This window comes from Convolutriloba macropyga, chromosome 6 (genome assembly GCF_964194025.1).
Source record: "Convolutriloba macropyga chromosome 6, txConMacr16.3, whole genome shotgun sequence".
Classification (NCBI taxonomy): Eukaryota; Metazoa; Xenacoelomorpha; order Acoela; family Convolutidae; genus Convolutriloba; species Convolutriloba macropyga.
In genome coordinates, this window is record NC_134473.1 from 57079806 (window position 1) to 57104909 (window position 25104).

A 25104-nucleotide genomic window follows, 5' to 3' on the forward strand; every position below is an offset into this window, starting at 1 on the left:
GAAAATGATAGATTGTGAATTGGAACGATGAGTTTCTATATCTAAAGTGCGAGAAACATTTCATCTTTCAATTATACAAACAACTGGTTTAATAACTGCAATGTTTGAGGACAAAGCAGGTTTGATCAAAAATTTTACATAAAAACAAGCTATACTTTAACAGTTATTATTTTGCTCTTCAATTCAGCCCTCAGAGAACTAACTATTGCAATTATTGAGATCCAAGTGTCAATACTAAAAACTGCTTTAAAATGTTTGATTTGTGTCAAATAGTAAATGGTTGTTAGATCTGCACCTTTTAACGAAGAATTCGCCAGAAGCTATAAAAATTTTTATAAAATAACTCACAATGTTGTCGATTTGTTTTTTTCACTTTTAGCGGTTTTACCGTTAAAAGATGCGAGAGTTTTGCGGTAATAGTAAATGTTTTCGTTGCCATTCGCCGCTAATATTGCATTATTTCTCTACAAATTCTCGATTCGATTAAGCTCAGTTTAAAATACCGATGTCTGAATCAATCTATATCTTCACAGGAGAATTGTCTGACAGCAGAGGCTTCTGAAAATACTCTTCTGCGCGGGTCTGGAGTAGTTGGTCTGTCCTCACTTGGGGCTTGACTCTCGCTAAAGGATCTGGTGAGTGCGTGTGTTAAGTCCAATTTGAGAATAGATCGTAATGCAGCAAGCCATTGAAGTTTTTGCTCTGCTCTTTCGGCGGCCAGAATGTATCTAGAAGCAGAATGTTTACAACACGGAAGACTAGGAACTCTCATGTACAATATTTGAAAATATTAAAGACAGGATAAAATATTTCACACAATATCGCTCTTATTGATTCTTACTTGGGTCACGTTCCAGACCGATCAGACTAAAAATGACTCTGAGCGAGCCCACTTATCTGATTTTTAATGGTTTCGTGATCTGCAAAATTAGACCTACTGATTTGAATACAATTCTAGTGCAATCTGATCTATCTGATGCAATCCAATTGTGCTATTGCCATAGTGTATGTCGACATAGTGAACTAACCAATCAGACTATGTCAACTGGCAAGAAGTGTAAACCATCATTATAAAAAAGCGGTAAATTGTTAGTAGAAGCACTTTTTATGTTTATACACTTATGCAATATATTAGCTAGCAATGATCGCAAATAAGTACTTGTTTTCAACAGATTATCTCTTTATCAACGCTATTTGTTCCGAAAAAGTAGAAGCACTTTTCATGTTATGCAAAGACAAAAACAACTGGCTGGTAATTGAATCCCAGCAGTACAGGATTAGTTACGGATGACAACAGGCACAGCTGAGCGCGGCGACTAAATACTCTGCGATAATGTATATACGCTTTTGCACTATATTAGCTAGCAATGACTGCAAATAAATAAGTGTTTTCTACAGATTTTCACTTTATCAACGCTAATAGTTCCGACCCCTCGTGTTTCACTCTAAAATCAAGTTCGCCGAGCAGCAAAGAATTCAAAGCTTAAGACTGTGAGACTTTTTCCTTTCGTTGTTTTTGATAACAGTTCTTTTTGTTTTTTTTTGTCAGACGTATTCATTCATCATTGAAAATTCCAAAAATTTGATTTCATTTGTTTGCCTAATATGCTCTTTTGGAGAGGGCGATATTCTCATATTGCTATCTGAAGACTACTGAATTATTGTCGAGAAAGACGCGTCAAAAATACAAATTAACTGGATGGAAGACATTGATACAAGAACAAAGTGAGAAGTGTATCAGCAAAAAAATCACATTTTCGCAAATGCAAAAAATTCCATTTTTTGCAAACTGTGGTGATGTGTATTACTGCTACATATAAGACGAATAAAACGAATAAATATCAGTGCTATCTGAACAATCTGATGCAATCCTACTGATACATTGTCAAATTACATTGTGAATCTATCAATCAGTCTATGTCAACTGGTAAGAAGTGTAAATCAGCACCGTGAAAGAGCAGTAAATTTGAAGTAAAATCAATTTTGCTATCTCTGCCGGATTATAATCCACTGGCTAACAATTCAGGCCCAGCAGCAGAGCAATAGCCGCAAAAAACAACAAGTTTAGCTGAGCGATGCGGTTGTACATCGCAATAATGCTCAACATTATTGGGAGTTAATGTTTTGTTTGTTTGCTCACCTCTATAATATAGAATTAGGTACTATAAAAGATAGTGATGACTGTAACCATCTGCGTTTTGTCAAAAGAATATCTCCCTATGTGTGCCAATTTTTTCTCTAAAAATACATCAAATGTTACTCTCAGTTTAATAAATTCTTAGACGGTAACCGTAATTAATAACACGAGGTCATTATGTTGTTAGTAGGGCTTTCAATTATGTCCACTTGATACCTTTTAAACAACTAATGTTCAAAACAATAAAAAAAATCGCATGAATTTACGCTAGCAAAAACTATGTCTCACGCCATCCCTTCTAATGGAGCATTGCTCATCAAGTTGATTTTTGAAAAAAAATTTCTCGGTGGTGAACTCTTGTCAGACCATAATCCCCATTTTGTCCACCGATCAAACGCGGAATTCAATATCTTACACTGTGATATTGGAGTCAACATTAATTGTGTTCATCTCTATACCATAGGCCATTTATCAAAGATAACTTTTAGCATTTCATTGTCGACCACTTTTGCAGTCTTTGGTATGTGACCAGACTGTTTTTGCAACTTTTAATCACATCATTCAACATACTTTCTGCGCTTCCTCAGTAAAACGGCAACTCTTCTAATAAAAACTATAAAAAAAAATTACAAACAGAAGTTTTAAGAAAACGGCAAGAAAATATTTCACTGAGCCGGAAGGTGGGGTCGTTTAAGTCCTACTTTTACTTATAAAACGAACAGTCAAATGGAGTTTTCCTAATAATTTAAACTTTCAAATGATACAATGTGCTTCGATTTGCATGGATTCTATCGAAATTGTGCTGTTTTAGGCCATCTTTTTCTGCCGTTTATTCGCCACGGCTACTATTTGAATAGTACAGGGAAAAGAGTCGAGGAAAAGATAATCTAATCAATTGCTCTGCGGGGTAAGTTATGAGAGATGATTAAACACGTTACCAGCACGCCTCTTCTATTGTCGTCTCTAATTTATCCAACATCGGTTTGGCCTCGGAGCTTGATAACTTCTCGAGGGCGATAACAAACGTGTAAATACTCTCGCCACTCGCCACTCGCCCTTCGCCAATATTCTCGCCACTCACATAGCAACAAAGGTGAGAAAAGACTGACGGAAAAATATAGTCTGATCTCGAAGCAGAGTTCTGCCACTTTTTCTATAATTCGTAGTATTCATCGGGCGCTAACGAGATATTTCATCGGTAAGTTAGGCGACTGTTGTTATTACGAGACTATATTTTTCATACCTTGTATGATGACTTGCATCTGTTTGAGTGTCCTTTCGTCTAGTTTTAGTGACTATTAGCGGTCTTCCGTCCAAATTGAAGAGATCAAAGCAATACCACTTTCTATGCTGTCGTTCTGCCACGTTTACATTGTTAAGCATGATCACACCTGAAATAGCAGAGCTCAAAACAAAACGACTTCAAGGCCAAAATAATTAGAAACTTTTTGGTCATTCATTCATTCCGATCGACTTAATCTTTTCTGTTAGCAAAGCAGCGACAGAAATCTTTTTTCTATTTGAATGACTTTAATATACAGAAATTCAAGATTTATAATGTTTCAACTCCCCTGTGACAATTAAGAACCCCCCCCCCCAAAAAAAAACGTTACAAATTATGTATTCTATAGTACATTACTATATGTCAGGTATAGAAATCAAAGATCTATTATGTTTCGCCTTCCTTTGTGGGGGTGGGGGGTTGAGAAGTGATTGGGGACGTTTAAGTATCAAATATAGCTTTTGTACCTCTAGGCTGCAACGAATCCTCGTTCTCATAGTAACACAATTGGTTTGAATGAAGCACGAAATATCGTTTGGTCCACGTCCTCCAATTGCCTCTCTGCATATACAAATAGCCCCTCATCAGAACCCTATCCTCTAACGTCTCCTCTAACTTTGAGTTGAACCTGAGTGGTTTCTCTTTAATCTCTCTGTATAGATTGATCATGTACTCTCGGGAGACGCCAGATGCGCTCATGCATTTTACCTCCGGAGCTAAAATTATATTATAAATTAGCCTAATGACTTTAAATAGATCAAGTTGTAGCTAAACAATTTATATTTGAAATTCTTATATGAATTGAGCGTTCGCAACTCTCAATATCTCCAACAAGCTAAAGAAATTACAATTTTGGAAGCAACGTATTCTCAAATCTTTGAGGTGAAGTTTTTTTACATCTACTCAAGGCAGAAACGAGACCAAAATGATGTCTGTCGACAGACTGAATAGATTTCAAGCATTTTTTTTGTAAAAAGATATTAAAGAACTCCAATTAGTCAAAAAAAGATGAGTACGCTTCCCTGGATTCACATTTGTTTCTTGTGATTGAAGGAAAATTCGTCATTACCTCATAGTGAATATCTAGACATAAATACTATGTAAAGGCATCATTCTCACCGGTGCAATTTCGTTTTAAGAGAAAATGTGTGAAAGTCTCTACGACATCGCATTGAAAAGTAGAAAAATGAATTCCTAATTCATTCCTACGAAGTCACTTTATCAGCACATGAACAAACATATATGTTCGGCGAACACGTTTCAACCTTTCTGAATGTCAACCAACCGTTTAAAAAGGAAATACCTGTGCTGAACAGTTTGGACTCAGGTAAAAAGTGAAAATAACGAGCAAAAATGAGTCAAATTATTTCAATTTTTAGCAATTAACAACAGATTATATTATATACCCTTCTAAATTAACATACGAAATGTATACATATTGTCAATTACTGAAAGCTGCATCCAAAATTCTTCGACAGTAACCCAAAAATAATAAATATATGTGAGCAAATCTATTTCGGTTTATGGGCCCAAAATGAAAACTGCTAGCAAAATGTTCCTACATTATTTTGAAAGCTCAAAATTATCTTCAAATACAAAAACAAAGCAACAAAAAACAAACTTCAATAGACTGTCAAAAAGAAGTCAACCAGCAATATGAAGTGTGAGAGCTTCGAGATGAGTTTGCTACGTGGGTACTCAATTCACAGCGTTCGCTTAGACAAAAGATCTTCACTATACCAAAGTGTGAAAAATCCCAGAGCCATTACCAAGAGTTGGTGACAATGCTTTTGCAGAGCACCGGAAAGAACAACTCAGACCAGCTCAAGAAAGAGAAAGTGCACCTGCGCAAAGTGAGAAACGCAAAACAAAAATTGGTGCTATCTGACAACTATGGTGGACTCTTCCAGCCTGATCTCAAAAATGCGCCAAGCGTAAAGGATCGCGCATTTCATTAAAGGACAAGCGGTGACCACTCGAATTGATCAAAATAGTGAACTAGTTTCGTTTAAGAGGTTTCATGCGATGGTTCTGTATGTTCCCCTTGAGAATAGTTTGTGCTAAAAATTTTCAGCCCAACAAAAAGTTTCGTTGAGTTGACAAAATTGCTAACGAACGATGAGAACAGACAACACAGTGAGAGTGCTCGACTTGAAAAACACACAGCTATGACGGCAATAACGCTCACTTAGTCTGCGAAAAAAGCTCATTTTATTTACTTGGGGAAGAACCAGGACATTTGAAAACGAACTGCTTCAAGAAAGACAGTTAGTAGTGCACAATGTGCAGAAAATCAATTAGCTAAAGTCAAGCTTTTAAAATCAAGCAAAACAGTAATGCAGGCTTAGCTTTAGGCCTTACAAGTCATCAGAACAGTTTCTTTGGTCTAGTTCCAGATTCAGGCGTTGCAGATCTTATAATCACTCAAAAAATGGATCAAAGTAATGGAAGAATAGATAGAGTCCTCAATAAACTGCACGGAGTTGTCAATAGATATAGTTGTCATTATAAAAAAATGGTCGTGTTAAGAGAGAAGTTGGTATAGGTGCAAAATAATCTAAGGGCGCAAACAAACTTTGTCAAAGAAATAAAACGTGTGGTGCAATTTTCAGTTTGCCAATCCACTTTATTTTCAACTTCAAAAAGACGAACATTCAACCACGCATCTCACTGAGCCTTGAAACTCAAAACTCGACGCACAAAGAGCCAGAAATTGTAGACTGTGTTGCGGTAATAATGAAATCAAGTTTTCAGCGTTGATTAATAGTTAATCTGAATCTAAAAAAAATTGGTCTAATAAAATCAGAATATAAGAAAACAATAACCAGAAAGCCAGTACATTATATGAAAAAGATTAGAGCTGCATGAAACTAAGAAAGATATTCTCAGATTTTTTGAGACCAGTGACTCCGTGAAACACAAAAAATACATGACAATCATGAAATGTGAATCTGAAGAATTTCAATTTTTTATACAGCGTGTCGCTGAAAAGGCAACTATTAAAACAAAAGATCAATTTGATTTAAAAATTATAAAACAAAATGTTTATCAAGATTTATATGAAAAGCAGAAATAAAAATGAGTTCAGAGTACCTGAAAACCAGACCAAACTGGTCTTGCTGAACAATACAACAGGACATGAATTCAGTCAGCTCGATGCCAGCTGTTTGAATCAGGACTTGCACTGCCAGCTATGGCCGAAAATGATTGAACAAAGAAACAGATAATAATTATCATTTAAAAAACTTTTTTTTAAAAAATGAAAAGCACATATTGCAAAAATGATAATCTCCGACCGAAAGAGAGAAGAAATGTATGGGTAAAAAAATTAAACGTAGACACAAAAATGTGCAGCCAGAAGCGAATGAAAAGCATGAAAAATTCTCGATTGATTCACACTTTTAGGGCTTATTTCAAACACTGACACACTTTTATTTATTACGTGGTAAATTGGTATGCAGAATCAAAACAATCGAAAACGATGCAAATGATTTTTTAGAGCTTAAATTATCTAGTTCTAGGGCCAGATCAGATAGCCAATTATCACAAAACACAAGAATGTAAGTTTTCTGAATAACAGAAATGAAAAAACAGGAGTTGTAGAAGCAGATTGTTTAAAAAGAACACTGCACAGTATGCAAAACGAAATGGTGTTTAGGTCGGGTGTGTTGAAGTAATCAAAACCGTTATGCTTTTTTATCTTTAAGTCAAACAAGTTGTCAATGCAATCTCCTTGGAGCAAATAATTTTTAACTAGTTGTTGGTTCAGGCATTAGAGACAGCGTAAAAACCCAAAAAGATTGGATCAAAAGTTACACAAAACTAGATTCATATGTCAATAACTAAGACGGGGAAAATAAGTTTTGACAAACTACAAGTTGAGCTAAAAGAGAAATAGTCTAAGGGTTCTAATACCGTTTTAGAACTGAAGCGATCGTTAAATGGTCCAGCTAACTGTACCAACCTTTTTTCAATTTTAAATATAGTTGAAAATGGCATTCAATAATATATATCGGTAAACGCAGTGTCTCTAAATTGAAACTAGAAAGTTCCAAATTGTCAACAGAGGAACAAGTTTTTTCCTACCTTCTATGCTGTATAGAATGTTCCATATCCTAAATTTAGTTGTTGCAAAAATGAAGCAAACCTTTATTATAGAATATTAAGATTTTAAACCTAAGACACATAGTTCACAAAGTAAATATTCAAACAAAAAACAACAACTATTGTGCAACTTCTCTTCCTGATGAGATGCCAAGGATTTCGGTACCTAAGAGGTATTGGAACCAAAATTTTTTTAGACGGCCATAGGTATTTTTTTTTCCTGCATTGATGAGTTAACTAATTACATTTGTGTCAAAAACATGAAGTACAAACCGTCAGTAACTATATGTTTCATAACACCGGTCGCCGAAGTTGGAACTTCACAAAGTCGTTATCAAATATGGGTCAAGAATTAAAAAGCAAGTTACAAAACTCTACAACATCTGAATTAGGATAATTGTAACGAATTGAAAAACAATATATTTAGCAAACAAAAATAACCATTAGTATAGAGTGCTTGACACAACAATACAAAATGGTGCTTTGACATGCACAACAGAACACAAATTGAGACAGCGGCATGTCTACTGATTGAATCAAAGCTAAAAAAATTATTGCATTTTAGCAGAAGACACTGCCAATTTCTTAGGAATCCATTGAGCAGAAAGACAATCAAATAGTCAAATAAACAGATATATCATGAATCTTCGCTTGAACAAAAAAAAACGAAACTGAAAGATTCTTAAAACTAAGCTACATAGATTTGTTAAAAACAGCGGTTAATTTGGTCTGAGAACGAAACACAGAACAACATGGAAAGCAAAATAAGAAAAAGTTAAATATAGAACACAAACGCCGTGACCGATATTCGAAACTATCAGGTCAATAGGTTAATTAATCACATTTTGTTCAAAATGCTCTGAGGATTGGATTGAACAGGAAATATACAAGTGAATCACAGGAAAACAAACTGAGGCAAGAAGCAATATCACAGGAAAAAATTTCACTGATTGATTCAAACAAATGAGATTTAGTTGTCCACGAGCCAAAAAGTGATACCTTGAAAATGGGTTTACAAATGCACAAAGAAACGAAAACTTTGATCTTGAGACGTACAAAGCACATAGCGTAATGATGCAAACCGATTAAGGCCAACTGATTGTCTTCAGTACTGCAATACATTTGCACCAAGAAGTACAAACAAATCCTTGAGGGTTTATCGATTTCTTGCAGCTATGGAAAACCTAGTTTTTAGAGAAATTGACGTGAATTCAGCATACTCACATACAAAAATTGAAGAAGAGATTTTTTTTAGAGGAGCTTCGAGGTTTTGAACAAAAAAATCAAAGTAACAGGAATTGGTTTACAGTTTCAACAATAGCATCCACTGAGTGGATCAATAGTTACACAAAACTAGATTCAATTCTCAATAACTAAGACGGAGAAAATATTTGTTGACAAAATACAAGTTGAGCTAAAAGAGAATTGGTCCAAGGGTTCTAACACTGTTTTAGAACTGAAGCAATCGTTAAATAGTCACGGTTACTGAACCACTTTTTTTCAATTTAGTTGAAAACGGCAATCAATAATATATATCGGTAAAAGCAGTGTCTCTAAATTGAAACTGGAAAGATCCAAATTGTCAACACGGGAACATGCTTTTTCCTACCTTCTATGCTGTATAGAATGCTCCATGTCCTAAATTTAGTTGTTGCAAAAATGAAGTAAACCTTTTTTATAAAATATTAAGTTATTCAAACTAAGACACACACTTCACAAAGTAAGTATCCAAACAAAAAACAACAACTATTGTGCAATTTCTCTTCCTGGTGAGATGCCAAGGATTTTGGTACCTAAAAGGTATTGGAACCAAAAATTTTTTTAAACGGCCATAGGTATTTTTTTTCCTGCATTGATGAGTTAACTAATTACGTTTGTGTCAAAAACATGAAGTACAAACCGTCAGTAACTATATGTTTCATAACACCGGTCGCCGAAGTTGGAACTTCACAAAGTCGTTATCAAATATGGGTCAAGAATTAAAAAGCAAGTTACAAAACTCTACAACATCTGAATTAGGATAATTGTAACGAATTGAAAAACAATATATTTAGCAAACAAAAATAACCATTAGTATAGAGTGCTTGACACAACAATACAAAATGGTGCTTTGACATGCACAACAGAACACAAATTGAGACAGCGGCATGTCTACTGATTGAATCAAAGCTAAAAAAATTATTGCGTTTTAGCAGAAGACACTGCCAATTTCTTAGGAATCCATTGAGCAGAAAGACAATCAAATAGTCAAATAAACAGATATATCATGAATCTTCGCTTGAACAAAAAAAAACGAAACTGAACGATTCTTAAAACTAAGCTACATAGATTTGGTAAAAACAGCGGTAAACTTGGTCTGAGAACGAAAAACAGAACAACATGGAAAGCAAAATAAGAAAAAGTTAAATATAGAACACAAACGCCGTGAACGATATTCGAAACTATCAGGTCAATAGGTTAAATAATCACATTTTGTTCAAAATGCTCTGAGGATTGGATTGAACAGGAAATATACAAGTGAATCACAAGAAAAAAAAACTGAGGCAAGAAGCAATACCACAGGAAAAAATTTCACTGATTGATTCAAACAAATGAGATTTAGTTGTCCACGAGCCAAAAAGTGATACCTTGAAAATGGGTTTACAAATGCACAAAGAAACGAAAACTTTGATCTTGAGACGTACAAAGCACATAGCGTAATGATGCAAACCGATTAAGGCCAACTGAGTGTCTTCAGTACTGCTATACATTTGCACCAAGAAGTAAACACGATTCCTTGAGGGTTTTGCGATTTCTTGCAGCTAATATATATAATATTTTTTAGAGAAATAGACGTAAATTCAGCATACTTACATACAAAAACTGAAGAAGGGTTTTTTAAGAGCAGCTTCGAGGTTTTGAATAAACAAAATCAAAGTAACAGGAATTGGTTTACATTTTCAACAATAGCATCCACTGACTATATTATGAAGCGAACAGTGAGTATCAAGAATCGGTAAACTATTTGCAAAGTGCCTGGGCGGCACGAAATGAAAGTGACTACTGTTTGATCTTCAAAACTGACGGTAAAGAAATGTATGTATACTACGCTGGGTGGGTAACATAGTTTTATCAAGTACAAGCGGAGAAGAAGTTTAAAAACTCGAAGTGAACGATCTTGGAGAGCTTAGATGGTATTGGAAAAAATTAGGCACCTATCTGACTAGATCAGGCACTTGGTGAACCATTTTGCAAAAGTTTCAGACGAGTGATTACAAACCACCAAAGCACCAGTCAAGCACAATCTAAAATATTGAAAGCTTTGCAAGATTCAAACACACTGAGGAAACAATATATGGAAGCCTATTAAATGAGCGTTTAAATAATCATTGCAAGGCAAATTAGACTAGTTGTCATTTGGATAGCCAACATTTCTCACACTTCGTGAACAAAATTTAAAAAAATCGGCAGTCTGCTGGAAAGCGTGTGTTGCGATTCTTAAACTATACAAACATGAATTCAGGTTAACGTTCCCACGAAATAAACAGAAAGAGATGCAGATTGCAGCAGCAACGTAAACAACTGACGATCAACAACTTTGAAAGAAAGTGCAGCAGTAGAGCAGTCAGCAAGTTCAAAAACATCAAACAGTTGACTCGTCGGCATTTGAGGCCGAGAGCCAGGGATTAGCCGCAACATGTCAATAAGTTATTGTTCTGCGGTTCCTATCAAAAAAATAGACTATTCAGTTTTTGCTGAAGATATTCAGAGCGAGTTTGAACTCGCAACAGCTCGTGTATTTCAAAAAAAAGATCAAGACGTAATAATATAAAAAAAAAACAAATTTCTCCGAGACAAAATTGAAGGCAAAATTGTGAAATTATTAAACATGCCAATCAGTAAAATGGCAGCGGATATGATTCTTATGGTAATTACCCAAACTCAAAGGAGAGTGAGACAAAAAATCTTACACCGGATTGAATCTAGATTATACCTTACAAAACCAGGTTTGATTTGAGCGGTGTGTAGGAATTTAAACAAGATTATCTTTTAATTCAATTGAAAATTCGTTTCTATCTCAAAATTAGTTTTTGGATACGAATCTTACGTACCCCCAATATTCGCACACAGCTCAATCCCACTGTAGAAAACGTTTAAGAACGTAAAGTAGATTTTTCTCTTTTGGTTTGCAAAGTAGAAAATTCAGTTCTTATTTTATACTGTCGAAATCACATTAGGTGAGCACATAACCAAACCTTCATATCTGAAGAAATGGAGTCAAATTTTCTACACTTCACTCAACCTCTTAAAAAAGAAAAGAAATGACAGTGCTGAAAGCTTCCGAATCAAATAAAAAAATCAGTTTAACTAACAAAATTTGACTGTAATATTTAAACTATAAGAAAGTTAAAAAATACTATGTTTAATATGCGCCCATTTATATTAAACAAAGATTTATCTATATACCTTAAACTACTGAATTTTTCATCACAGTTTTCTTGACATTAGCTATAAATTTAAAAAAAAAACATAGCAAAAGTTCCCTTCGCTTAGGTCCCAAGGTCGCGTTTAATCGAATCACTTCATAGATTTCAGTTTTTTGAATAAAACCCAACAAAGAAACCGAATTAGCCTATAAGACATGTTTGGAACTATAGATTCACATATTTTTTCATGATGTCTCTGAAATTTTTTTAACAAAAGCCGCTCGGATTTTAACGCCTTGAAGACCTTCCTTTTTTAATTTTCTAGCACAAATAAAGTTAAAACATTTGAATATTCATTTGCCAGTGACAACAGAAGAATAAAATCAAAGTTACAGTACGTATATAAAGAATAGTCATGGAAGAATCCAGATAGCATATACAAGGGTTGATAATAAAACAGACAAGGAGGCTCTGTAATGTGCGTAAGCACATAATGTTCCAACCCCGCTCATCCGCATTCTTGGTTTATTTGGCTACCAAATGATGAAGAGATAGAGAAGTATAGAAAACAAAAATGCCAATGAAGGTAGAGGGTCAATGAAAGTTGTTGATAATAGGACAACTAGTATGGACAAAAATATAATTCAAAAAACAAACATTATTTGCGACCAAAACTCGATGTCTAAAATAAAATAAAATCACAACAATATCAAACTCGCATCAGAAAAACCAAAACAAATTAAATTAAACTATACTTAATTACAACAGGTATGGGAACTGTCCGCAATGCGACTGGTTAACAGTTCAACAAAAAGAGCAAAAAATTCGAAAATAAGTTTCTGTTTTTGAAAACAATTAATTTCACAGTTACTGATGTCAGTAGATATCAACTGAAATCAATAAAATGGTCATTTATTTCTCCAATGGAAGCAAATGAGACATGTCATCTTCCAATGTTCAATTGCGCAAAAGTTCAAAGCCAGTGGGACCCACCATCATTGTTATAAATTGAAAAAGAAAACAAATCCTTTAAAATGTACAAACATATAAAAATCTCAAACCTTTTTAAAATCTCGCAGTAACAGTAGTAACAAAGCCAAGAAGCAAACTTTTGAAAGTAAATCAGTTAGGAAAATTAAACTATAGATCACTGGAAACGGGTTGTGGCCTGTGCTTACAGAGACAGAGCTATAAACCGACCAAAAAACTAACTAAAAAATGACGAAGCTCAAAATACAACATGTTTTTGAAAACAAGCGCTTTCAAGTGAAAAGAGACTTAACATTTCATCAATAAGCGATGGATTAGGCTGCAACGACCCCAGGAAGCCAATTGGGCCTGTTAATAATGAGATTAATTCACAACTCCACAAAACAACAACAAATACATTGAGAAGCCAAAACTTCAAACAATTTTACATCAAACTGGTCAAGGCACTATAATTACAAGACTTTACCTAGAAAAACTGTAGGGCGTCATATTCTACTTCTCGTATCATTAACGGGTCTTCCTTATAAAAGGACAACAAAACGAAACCCAAAAGTTGAACAGTTTAGAAATCTCGAAACCACTTTTTGAAACTAAATATTTGAAGCAATCAGTAACAAAGTAAAACCAAGCGCGAAAGCAAATCTCTGAATCAACCAAATAATTTGAGGATTCTATTTAGACAGATTGAATTACCTGGCGACGAAAATAGAAGCAAAAAGTAGACAGTTGAAAAAAAATCTTTTTTTTTCAAGTTTAATTTGAAATTTATTAAAATGAATAGCCGTATACTGAAATTTTTAACCAGTTTTTCATTTAAATGCCCTTTAAAAATAATTGAGATCTATCATTGTAAGTTATATGGCGTACAACAACAAAAAAAAGAGACAAACATAGTGAAAAACAAAAAAATCCACAAAATTTTGCGCGATAATTGTGTCTCTGCCAAAAAAGCATAAACGATTGAACCAAAACAGTTAACATATGAAGATACGCTTTTCCCAACGCTGTGCATTTTCCAAATTATGCTTTCCTTCTATTGGTCTTGTCAAAAATGTGATAATTGGACAAAGAAACAAAATTATCTCATAAAATATGCAACTATGCTAAAAAAAAAGAAAACGTGTAGCATCGAAACAAAGAAACCATTACTTCAAGATAAAGATAATACCAACATTAATTTATAACTCAGAGGAAATTGGATTTTGCCTTTTTTTAATGAGACTGCTCTCAAAGTTGAGAGAAATAAGATAAAATAGTTGCAACCGATTTTCTTTCAAAACAAATATATTCAAAGTCATAACAGACATTAGAAAAAACTGAAAGAATTGTCTAGGTTCTTTTGTACTTCCTGGAACGTTATCTGGACCTTTGATTAGTTACACTGGGCCACAAAAAAATAACAAATGAAAGCAAAATTCAAGAAGTCCTTTAACCTTATACGAAAACAATTGGTCAGAGCCATAAAAGCCATGAGCTAAACTCTGAAACCAAACTATAATCTTGTTGGGCCTTGTTTACTGTAAATCTTATATGTCATCATTTTAGCCTTGATTTGAAATTCTTGACAGTAATTTGCATGAAAACATTTACATAACATTAACATAAAAATTTTTTTATCGTAAGGATCCATGTTGAAATCAAGATCAGCTCCGATATTGCTGCACCTCTAACAAAACACTCAACTGCTCGAATGGTTGCGAAATAGATCAAATTTTAAACAAAATTTTTCAATTTTACAAAATTGAACAATGCATTTTGTATAATTACCGAGTTTAAATTTGCAAATAACTAGCAAAACTATAATTCCAGAAAACTTCTAAAGCCAGCGGGAGAACAACTAACTCTTTTGCCAGCTTGGGAAGAATATAGTTTCGGTTTTTTAGTTGTCTACTTCCAGCAAATTTAAAGCAAGTGCGCTAAAGAGGCAAATTTGGTCTCATTTTTGACGAAAAATCTGAGTTTTGAAAAATTTAGCGTTAATTCTGGCCAAAAATACGTTTCTGTTTTTGAAAACAATTAATTTCACAGTTACTGATGTCAGTAGATATCAACTGAAATCAATAAAATGGTCATTTATTTCTCCAATGGAAGCAAATGAGACATGTCATCTTCCAATGTTCAATTGCGCAAAAGTTCAAAGCCAGTGGGACCCACCATCATTGTTATAAATTGAAAAAGAAAACAAATCCTTTAAAATGTACAAACATATAAAAATCTCAAACCTTTTTAAAATCTCGCAGTAACAGTAGTAACAAAGCCAAGAAGCAAATTTTTAAAAGTAAAACAGTTAGGAAAATTAAACTATAGATCACTGGAAACGGGTTGTGGCCTGTGCTTACAGAGACAGAGCTATAAACCGACCAAAAAACTAACTAAAAAATGACGAAGCTCAAAATACAATATGTTTTTGAAAACAATCGCTTTCAAGTAACAAGAGACTTAAGATTTCATCAATAAGCGATGGATTAGGCTGCAACGACCCCAGGAAGCCAATTGGGCCTGTTAATAATGAGATTAATTCACAACTCCACAAAACAACAACAAATACATTGAGAAGCCAAAACTTCAAACAATTTTACATCAAACTGGTCAAGGCACTATAATTACAAGACTTTACCTGGAAAAACTGTAGGGCGTCACATTCTACTTCTCGTATCATTAACGGGTCTTCCTTATAAAAGGATAACAAAAAGAAACCCAAAAGTTGAACAGTTTAGAAATCTCGAAACCACTTTTTGAAACTAAATAGTTGAAGCAATCAGTGACAAAGTAAAACCAAGCGCGAAAGCAAATCTCTGAATCAACCAAATAAATTGAGGATTCTATTTAGTCAGATTGAATTACCTGGCGACGAAAATAGAAGGAAAAAGTAGACAGTTGAAAAAAAATCATTTTTTTTCAAGTTTAAATTGAAATTTATTAAAATGAATAGCCGTATACTGAAATTTTTAACCAGTTTTTCATTTAAATGCCCTTTAAAAATAATTGAGACCTATCATTGTAAGTTATATGGCGTACAACAACAAAAAAAAGAGACAAACATAGTGAAAAACAAATCCACAAAATTTTGCGCGATAATTGTGTCTCTGCCAAAAAAGCATAAACGATTGAACCAAAACAGTTAACATATGAAGATACGCTTTTCCCAACGCTGTGCATTTTCCAAATTATGCTTTCCTTCTATTGGTCTTGTCAAAAATGTGATAATTGGACAAAGAAACAAAATTATCTCATAAAATATGCAACTATGCTAAAAAAAGAAAACGCGTAGCATCGAAACAAAGAAACCATTACTTCAAGATAAAGATAATACCAACATTAATTTATAACTCAGAGGAAATTGGATTTTGCCTTTTTTAATGAGACTGCTCTCAAAGTTGAGAGAAATAAGATAAAATAGTTGCAACCGATTTTCTTTTAAAACAAATATATTCAAAGTCATAACAGACATTAGAAAAAACTGAAAGAATTGTCTAGGTTCTTTTGTACTTCCTGGAACGTTAACTGGACCTTTGATTAGTTACACTGGGCCACAAAAAAATAACAAATGAAAGCAAAATTCAAGAAGTCCTTTAAACTTATACGAAAACAATTGGTCAGAGCCATAAAAGCCATGAGCTAAACTCTGAAACCAAACTATAATCTTGTTGGGCCTTGTTTACTGTAAATATTATATGTCAACATTTTAGCCTTGATTTGAAATTCTTGACAGTAATTTGCATGAAAACATTCACATAACATTAACATAAAATTTTTTTATCATAAGGATCCATGTTGAAATCAAGATCAGCTCCGATATTGCTGCACCTCTAACAAAACACTCAACTGCTCGAATGGTTGCGAAATAGATCAAATTTTAAACAAAATTTTTCAATTTAACAAAATTGAACAATGCATTTTGTATAAATACCGAGTTTAAATTTGCAAATAACTAGCAAAACTATAATTCCAGAAAACTTCTAAAGCCAGCGGGAGAACAACTAACTCTTTTGCCAGCTTGGGAAGAAAATGGTTTCAGTTTTTTAGTTGTCTACTTCCAGTAAACTTAAAGCAAGTGCGCTAAAGAGGCAAATTTGGTCTCATTTTTGACGAAAAATCTGAATTTTGAAAAATTTAGCGTTAATTCTGGTCAAAAATCTCGGATCCAACAGTTCAGCAACCCTCCTCCTACTTTAGAGATGAAATCAATCATACTACAGCCAACAATTTAAGCATATTTTAGCAAAATTGACAAAATTTTTGTTAAAAATACCGAAAATGTGATTAAAAACAGCTGAATTACGTCTATTATTCATTCAAATTTAAGCCTCGATAACTCCCTATGAAAAACCAAAATTCAAATTATCTTTTTAATTCCATTTTCTATGATGGATGGGCTGTCTACTGATACCACCCACAACTCTCTACGATGATTATATCGATCGGCCAAAATTGTCTGAACAAAAAAACAGTTGAGTATATAGTTCCTCCCCCGCTAAAGTGGGCCGGAACAGTCAAAAAGTGGATAAAAGCATAACCTTAAAATGGGGTTGAACAATAAAAATAAGTTTAACTGATCAGAAATACCAGCTTCCCTTTTTTGGCCACTAAAACATTAAGTAGTTTTTAAAACGTCATTCACATGGGAAACTAATATATAACAAATCGATGCTAGATTTCGTTAGTAGTATTTGTCAGGAGTTCGCTCAATAAATGTTTTTCCACAAAAATTCTGGTGGTTTCTTTTAGGGGTGTCATCATGTAGACCATTTATTTCACAAGTTTCATTAATAACAACATTTTGAATGATTTTTATTAATAGAAGTAAATTTGTTACTAAAGAATCATATCAGAAACGGAATTTTTTTTGCGGTTATTCTGCCCAAAACAGAGGAAAACAGAAAACCACAAACTCTGTCATCAAGATTTTCAAGCATCATATAAGCGTTCAAAGCGTCTTTAAGGTATTGAGTGTTTATTGTTTGCTTGTTCTTATGTTTTTCAAAGAATGTTTTGTTTGGGGACAACAGGAATGACTTTCAATTGGGCAGTTCTCCCTTCTATAGAAACCTTTCAGATTCTGTGTTCAATAAGAATTCAGTTAATAACTTAAAATTTGATGGTTTTTCCTGATGTCAAAATTTACATAGTTACTTTACATAGTTTTTCGCAGATAAAGTATTAAGTTTCTTACTTCAATTATTCTCTGCTAATTAATATCTTTTACTAAACTATTTAAAAAAGTAAATCAGGGAAATCTTAGTTCTGTTCAATGTTGGTTTATTAAGATTTTTCAGATCCCATATTGTTAATCATTATTCACACACCCAAATTAAGCAGCTTTTAAAATCTCTAATTTTTTTGGGTACCTTATTTAAAAAACGATAATGATAAAACTTATAACAAAAAAAATAATATTGATATACCGTGACCAATTTCTGCAAACAGCTTTTCGGTCATTTTGTGTCGCACATTTGGGTTGTGAAACGAAGTATTTATAAACATAATTGCACCTGCCACAAATTCACATACGTCCTCGTTTCCGAAAATTTGATTAGCCATGTCATGATTTTGCAGAAAATAGCTCTTCGAAATGCACTGGTATATAAAAGTAATGACTTGAGCTTCGGCGGAAGAGAATTTTAACTGTTCGAAACATTTTTGCATTGATTCCAGCAAGCTGAGGTTCCAGATATCAACGCTTATGATGAACTCTTTCAAGACTTCCCGACTTTCCGGTTTGAACAAATACTTGTGAACCATTTCAACCTTCAGATTGTGCATTTTACTTTTTATAAATTGAGCTCTTTCAAACGCACTGGTTTCGTCTTTGAAAAATTCGACGTCCTTCAGTTTTTGAAAACAATCAGAAAAAAAGCCGCCATTAAAAGCCTGGACCGCCGGGGCAAAAATTGAAGCCTCCGATTTTGTGTCGACAGCTAGTTGGAGTTCGTCAATGCCCTCATCTATTTTGTCCAGCTCTTGTTGAATCCTTTGTAAATCTTGAAGAATTTCAATCTTTTCTTCACGTTTCTGGGCCAATAGATTTTCAGGATTTTTGTTCATTTTGTTTCAGTATTTTGAAACTGTTGTTTTTAAAGTTGGTCCTTCTGAAAAAAGATAACCAGCTATGAATGAAAATAATTTGGTATTCGATTAAAGTTTAGGAAGTCATGAATTTCAGAGCTTAAAGCAACAATGTTGCTTATAATAAAGCAAGCAAAAAATAATTTGTCTTGGTGGTGTGTAAGCCACTACTAAAATATAATTTGAATTATGACGACATTAACTGATTTAAAAAGCACACAAATTAACTGTACAGAATTTGTCATTAGTTCATCGAAAATTATACAAGATATAAATATTAAACTATTGTTTTGTACTTCGGTTGAATTTTTCTACTTTAAGTACATTTAGAATTTATATAAAAAGATAGTTTTTGTATAAGCGTCCGAAAAAATAATTCTAGCCATTCAATAAATGGATGTTAAAATTCACGACACTTTAAATCTAGTTTCGACGTATCTGGGCCAAAATTGACTGTAGTAAACTAGCACGGTAATTACTGTAAGGAAATAAGGGAAATGTACTGACACTAACTTTCAAACCATTTGTTGATAACTACCTGGTGTCGACACCCGGCCGGAGCATTTCAGCACTGTTCAATACTATTCCTATTTAAAACAGCCCTGTTGCAATAGATCCCAATTATATTTTTCGTTTCACGATGTTATCTGCATGATGATATTAGCTTAACTATTTTTTGAATTGTAATCTATTTTTGATTATAAGGAATAGTGTGCTACATTAAAGCTTCACTTTAACGTTAAAGCTTCAAGTTTTGAAAAAGAGCAATTTTTCCAAAAGTTTATATAAAAACAAGTAGCCTAGGTAATGTGCTTTCACACATAATGTTGCAACTCCCCTCAACCACCGTTTTGATTTATTTATCTACAAATAAAGATGAGATAAAAAACTTTAAAAAACTCATATATTGGTTTAAATCAGTTGGTATACCCATCTAAAAAACCCTTTAAACACAAACCAATATAAAATCAGATAATAATATATTGGAGGGCCGATGATACCTGCCATTAAGGAGAGTAGGTGACAAGACAAACGACAAAATCAAATAAAAACAACAACCACTACTTAACACCAAAGCTCAAAGTCTATCTATTTTAAAAAAAAAATTATTGACTTTGTCATACTAGCATCAAATAAAAACTAAATTAAACCAATTGACTCGCATTTCAAAAGAAAACATATGGGACCTGATTTTAATGAGAATTACTAACAAGCAGACCAAAACATTACGAGCAAAATTTTAAAAAAAATGCATTTATCCTTTTTGAAAACAGCTAAGCTCAAAGTCATGAAAACCATTATCAATTGGCTAATTTCCTTGGATACCACACAGCTAAAAAAACACAGTCAAAGAAAAAAAGCTAAGTTTTGCATAGAAGCAATGTCGATACCGATAAAATCATAAAATATCTACACAAAAATTAAACAGAATCACTTGCGACTTGCTTTACTACCATTAATGTGATAGGTGACTTGTCATTAGGCTGGTAATTGGACCAGACAGCAAAAGAACCTCAAAAAAAATTGTTAAAAAAGAAAAACGTATCAAAAACTCGTAGCGTCAACGCCAAAAAACCTTTAACTAAAAGACAAAACAGAAAGAAATTAGTACTACCTTCTAATTAATTTGAAAAAGAGCGGTACTCATGGCGGAGACTATGCTAAAAGGTAGCAGAAATGAAAAAAGAGTGGCGGAAGATAGTTATTTCTTTTGAACAATTTTCTTTGAAACCATAAATCATAGCAACATCTTACATACATGCCACTAGCAACGAACATTAATAAAACAAAAATATTTTTGAGAGAAGCACATCACCCAGTTGTAATTCGAATAAATTTTGATATGCTAAATTCCACAACCAGACCAAAATTGGTCTAGTTGTTGCAGCTCGTTTATTGGGCCAGAATGTTTATAAAAGTTGTTTTTGAAATAGCTAGTTTGATCAAAAAGTCAACTTATCAAAATTAGTTGATAAAAATTTAGAACTCATTAAGATTTAATATCGAAAAACCATTATGTCTCATTTGAAAGCCTTAGATAGTTTTTTGTTAGCACCATAGATACCGTCTTACCAAAAGAAACCTTTAATAAACCTTTCATGAAATAGATTCAGACATAAAATACAGAAAGATACTTCTCCATATGCTGGCAAAGTACCAGAATTCATTAAAAAAGTTTACAAAAAAAGTTTTGCCAAAGCCATGTAAACCACGATCTTTACTCAGAAAACACAATATCATTGAACATCCTTTCAAACTAATTTGAACGTCTTATTAGTTGAAGTTTTGCAAAAAAAGATTTGACCTCAAATGGAATGAAAAAAATGTAAAAAAGAATAAATTAGAAAGGACAGGCCCAAATACAATCTGATTAGTTTGACATTGCATAAGTCAACGATGAGTCCAAAGTGGCCTTGGTATCGGTTCGCGGTTAATAGAAAACACGAAATTGTTCGATCTGTTTTTGTAATTGTATTCTTGACAAACGGAAATCTTATTAAGTACAAAAAACTGCATTTTGCGAAATATCGATTATAATTAGCGGAAGACTGATAAAATTTTAGCTCAAAAACACTTTTTTAGGAAACGGATGTAAAGATATCCCTCAGTTGAGCAAACAATGATTGTGTCAACATTTTTTATTTCTTCACCACCCGTCAAACTAGACAAATATTTGTTGCCATTTTCAAAAAAGTGGAGAAATGTTAAATTTTCCCAAAATTACCCAAAATTTTTAGCGAAAGCAGTTGGTTTATACTATTTATTCACTCTTTTATCTTTTTTATCATTTCTCTTTTATCGTAGACAATTTCAACATAATTTTATAAAAATTGATACAAATTTGAGCAAAATTTAAGACAAATGTGAACAAAACAACGGATGTCAGGCTAACGTTCACAAAAACTGAAACCTCCTTTACTCCTCGGAAAGTGCAAAATTCCGAAAGATCTTTCTGATTTAAAACTTAACACTTGACATGCTTTAATGATACCACTCACAACTCTGTACCATGAAGGTTTCGTTCGGTGATAAAATAAACCCCTTGTTCGGGATATATTACCTCCGCAACTAAGTTTGGTCGAATCTATAACAAATAAAATTTTTTGGTTTCTTGAGTGGTTAACGGAATTCCCTGTTTGACCTGGACAAAAATTTTACAGTTTTCAATCTAGAGTCAGGATATCAATCTTTGTCATTAAGAATAATTCTTATAAAATTAATTCCACAAAATTTTTCGGTCTTTCAAAAAATTTACCAGCAGATTAATTGTCAAAATCTGATAAATTGATATATATATATATATATATATATATATATATATATATATGTATATATATATATATATATATATATATATATATATATATGTGTGTGTGTGTGTGTGTGTGTGTGTGTGTGTGTGTGTGTGTGTGTGTGTGTGTGATGAATATATGATATACAATTTATGTTATATGTTATACGTTGAAATCTTCGCTGAAAATACTTGTAGATGATTCCAAGATTTAAAAAGTTTCATTATTGACCAGATAGTTGCGCTTCAACAACAACCTTCTATTACATCCCATGTAGATACTTTCCAATTCTAAACAGAGAAGACTTTACATCTTAACGGAAATGCGAGAATTCAAAAATGAACCATCATTGTTTGTTAAATTAACCAATTTTGCTCTAATCGCTGCCCAAAGTGCGGAGGCAACAAGTTATATTTCGACTTATGTCAGAAGTTTAAGAAAAACGGTCATTAAGTGGATAAACTGCAACTATGCTCGGTTTGGTTATTTTTAAAGAGTCATTGAATAACATTTTGTTACCATTTTACCTTTTACTTAACTCTTTTGTCTTGTGTTCTCTATATGGGAAGAAAGTTTTCACTGAAAACTTGTCGTTAATAAATGAAAACTTGATAAGAGAAAATTGGACTACCTACTTATTGTTTATGTTTACTCATACTTTATTTTTTATGTGAAAAAAGGAACAGGTATTGGCCGATACCTTAATTAGAATTTGCTTCCCTTCATTTCTTAACAATAAAAATCAGACTATTTTTTTAGAGATTAATTAATTTCATTTAAGTACTTTTCAGTTAATTTACGAACAGAAAAGTTCCTGAAGTTCAAAAAAAGATTCAAAGACAACCGGCTATGCTATATATCTCACTAACAGTAACTGAGAATTTTGAAACTGATAATAACACTGCAGCATTTTTTTTGGATCTTCTTAAGTTGTTAAGTTCATTTCTGACATACAGATTGCATTGAGTTAAAACTAGTGTTAATTTTTCGACAAATATTGCTTTCAACCAAAGCGAACCTCAAGGCAGTGTTTTAGGAGCTCTAAAAGCTTCCTATATATGCTAATGACGTCTCAAAAAAGTTTTAAAAAATTTGATGTGGTCAAATTGCGGACAATACTATTTTTTATGCCAGTATTCCCTCAAGATAAACATATCAAAAAGAAATTTTTCTGAAGGAAACATGTGATTACTTGCAGGAACATCAATGGTTTCAAACGTTGATAAGACAGAACTGCTTTATTTTACAAATAAGAACAAGCAATTGGCTATATTTTGTTAACATTACAAATGACAATAACACTACAAGACTTGTTCAAAACTATCGAAGGGGCTTTCATTTTGATTCCAAGTTACCTTTTGAAACTTATTTGAACATTGTCCTGGGGAGCATGGCCATAGCTATTTGCTCCCTATAACTTGTAAGACCTTCCAACTCACTAGAGTAGTGTATTCAACACAGTCGTACTCTACCATCTTCCTTTCAGTGGAATTTTCTTGCAAACTTTCCAGCTAATAATATGCAACACATAAATCGAGGAACAAAAAACGCATATAAAAGTTTGTTACCCGCACAAAAAATTGATCATTGTAAATTTTAGTATAATTAGGCTCCATACAAAATTGATGCAGTGGAGAACATCAGTAGCTGTTCAAAAAGCGTAGGCCGTTTGAAAATTGACTAGAAAAGAATAAGGGAACATACTTTATACGGAAATAAAAACAAACAAAACGAGTCGACAAACAGCTAATGTGAAAAAGCGTAAGAAAATGGAATAATCACTCAAATCACAACAAGTTCAAAAATCGGATATAAACATAAGTTAACAGGATTGTGAGAACGCAGTGTATTAAATTGTTCATTTGAACCGCAAGTTGGGAACTTTTTTGTCTTAATCCTACAATTTTATTCTTTTAGAATTTTAAATTGACACAGCATTGATACAAATCAAATTTTTCTGATTGTAATAGAAGCCAATTTTATGAATTTTGTGGGCTGATATACTAAAAATATTTGATTCGACAACCTTTTTTGAAGTACAGCCGACATCATTGAGAAACAAAAGTTTTTTGTTAAATTTGTTGCATTGATTGACAACAGACCCTAGAAAAAGGTTTTTCTTGGGAAACGGTTATATGTTTCGATTGGCTTATTCACTGCACGTTAATTGTTCGGTAGATTTTAACACAAAACTGGTTGTTTGGCAGAAAGTGCATCACTATCAGTTACGCAAATTAGTATGTACGCTTTAATTTTTTTTCACATTCAATAATATTTCTTGTCATTTTTGTGTTTTTGGCGTAAAATTCAAAAAACTCTGACATGCGTTTTGAAGACAACAATAATTTTTGTGTTTTTCTTTAATTTCAGATTTTTATTGTTTTTGCTTCTTACGTGCCTCTGCTCGTTTCGAATAAATAAAGCAATTTTTTTTCAATACGGTATGCTTTGTTCTTTCGATATTACGTTTCTATTATGAAAAATGGCTTACATCAGAATTAACAACAAGTTAATTGCTATTATTTTTTTTTTGTTCAAATTTGAAAAATAAAGTTTTCTGGATCCTTATTTTTTTTCGTCTTTTTTCACAGTTTTGAAGTAAGAACAAGACCTGCTTTATATTTTTGTTTTTTTTAGGTAGCCCTCAGTTTTTAGGTTTCATTGGTGTCCCTAAGCTAATTTAATAGTTTTTCAGCTAAGTGCGCAGATTGTTGGGAAAACTTGAAGTGAGGTTTTAATACACTTTTAATTTTTTTGAGCTCAGGAAATAGTTGTTTCGAACGAATACTCTCCTGATCAGTAAAGGCTGTTATGATTGTATCTAAA

At 33.0% G+C, this 25104-nt stretch overlaps 1 protein-coding gene across 2 annotated transcripts; it reads right to left on the minus strand.

The window, feature by feature from the left end:
- Positions 1-7: 7 nt before the first annotated feature.
- On the minus strand, positions 8-19097 carry LOC142341071 (cytohesin-3-like). Of its 2 annotated transcripts, none has more exons than XM_075391924.1 (4): positions 18412-19097; positions 3887-4135; positions 3381-3528; positions 8-728 (listed from the first exon to the last, which is right to left on the minus strand). In XM_075391924.1, exons 1-4 carry the CDS (start codon positions 18962-18964, stop codon positions 515-517), a joined length of 1164 nt encoding a protein of 387 aa, XP_075248039.1. In that variant the 5' UTR covers positions 18965-19097; the 3' UTR covers positions 8-514. The 2 variants fall into 2 exon arrangements, with proteins under 2 accessions (XP_075248039.1, XP_075248038.1); XM_075391923.1 differs by having other exon boundaries at positions 18325-19097.
- Between the last annotated feature and the right edge of the window lie 6007 nt (positions 19098-25104).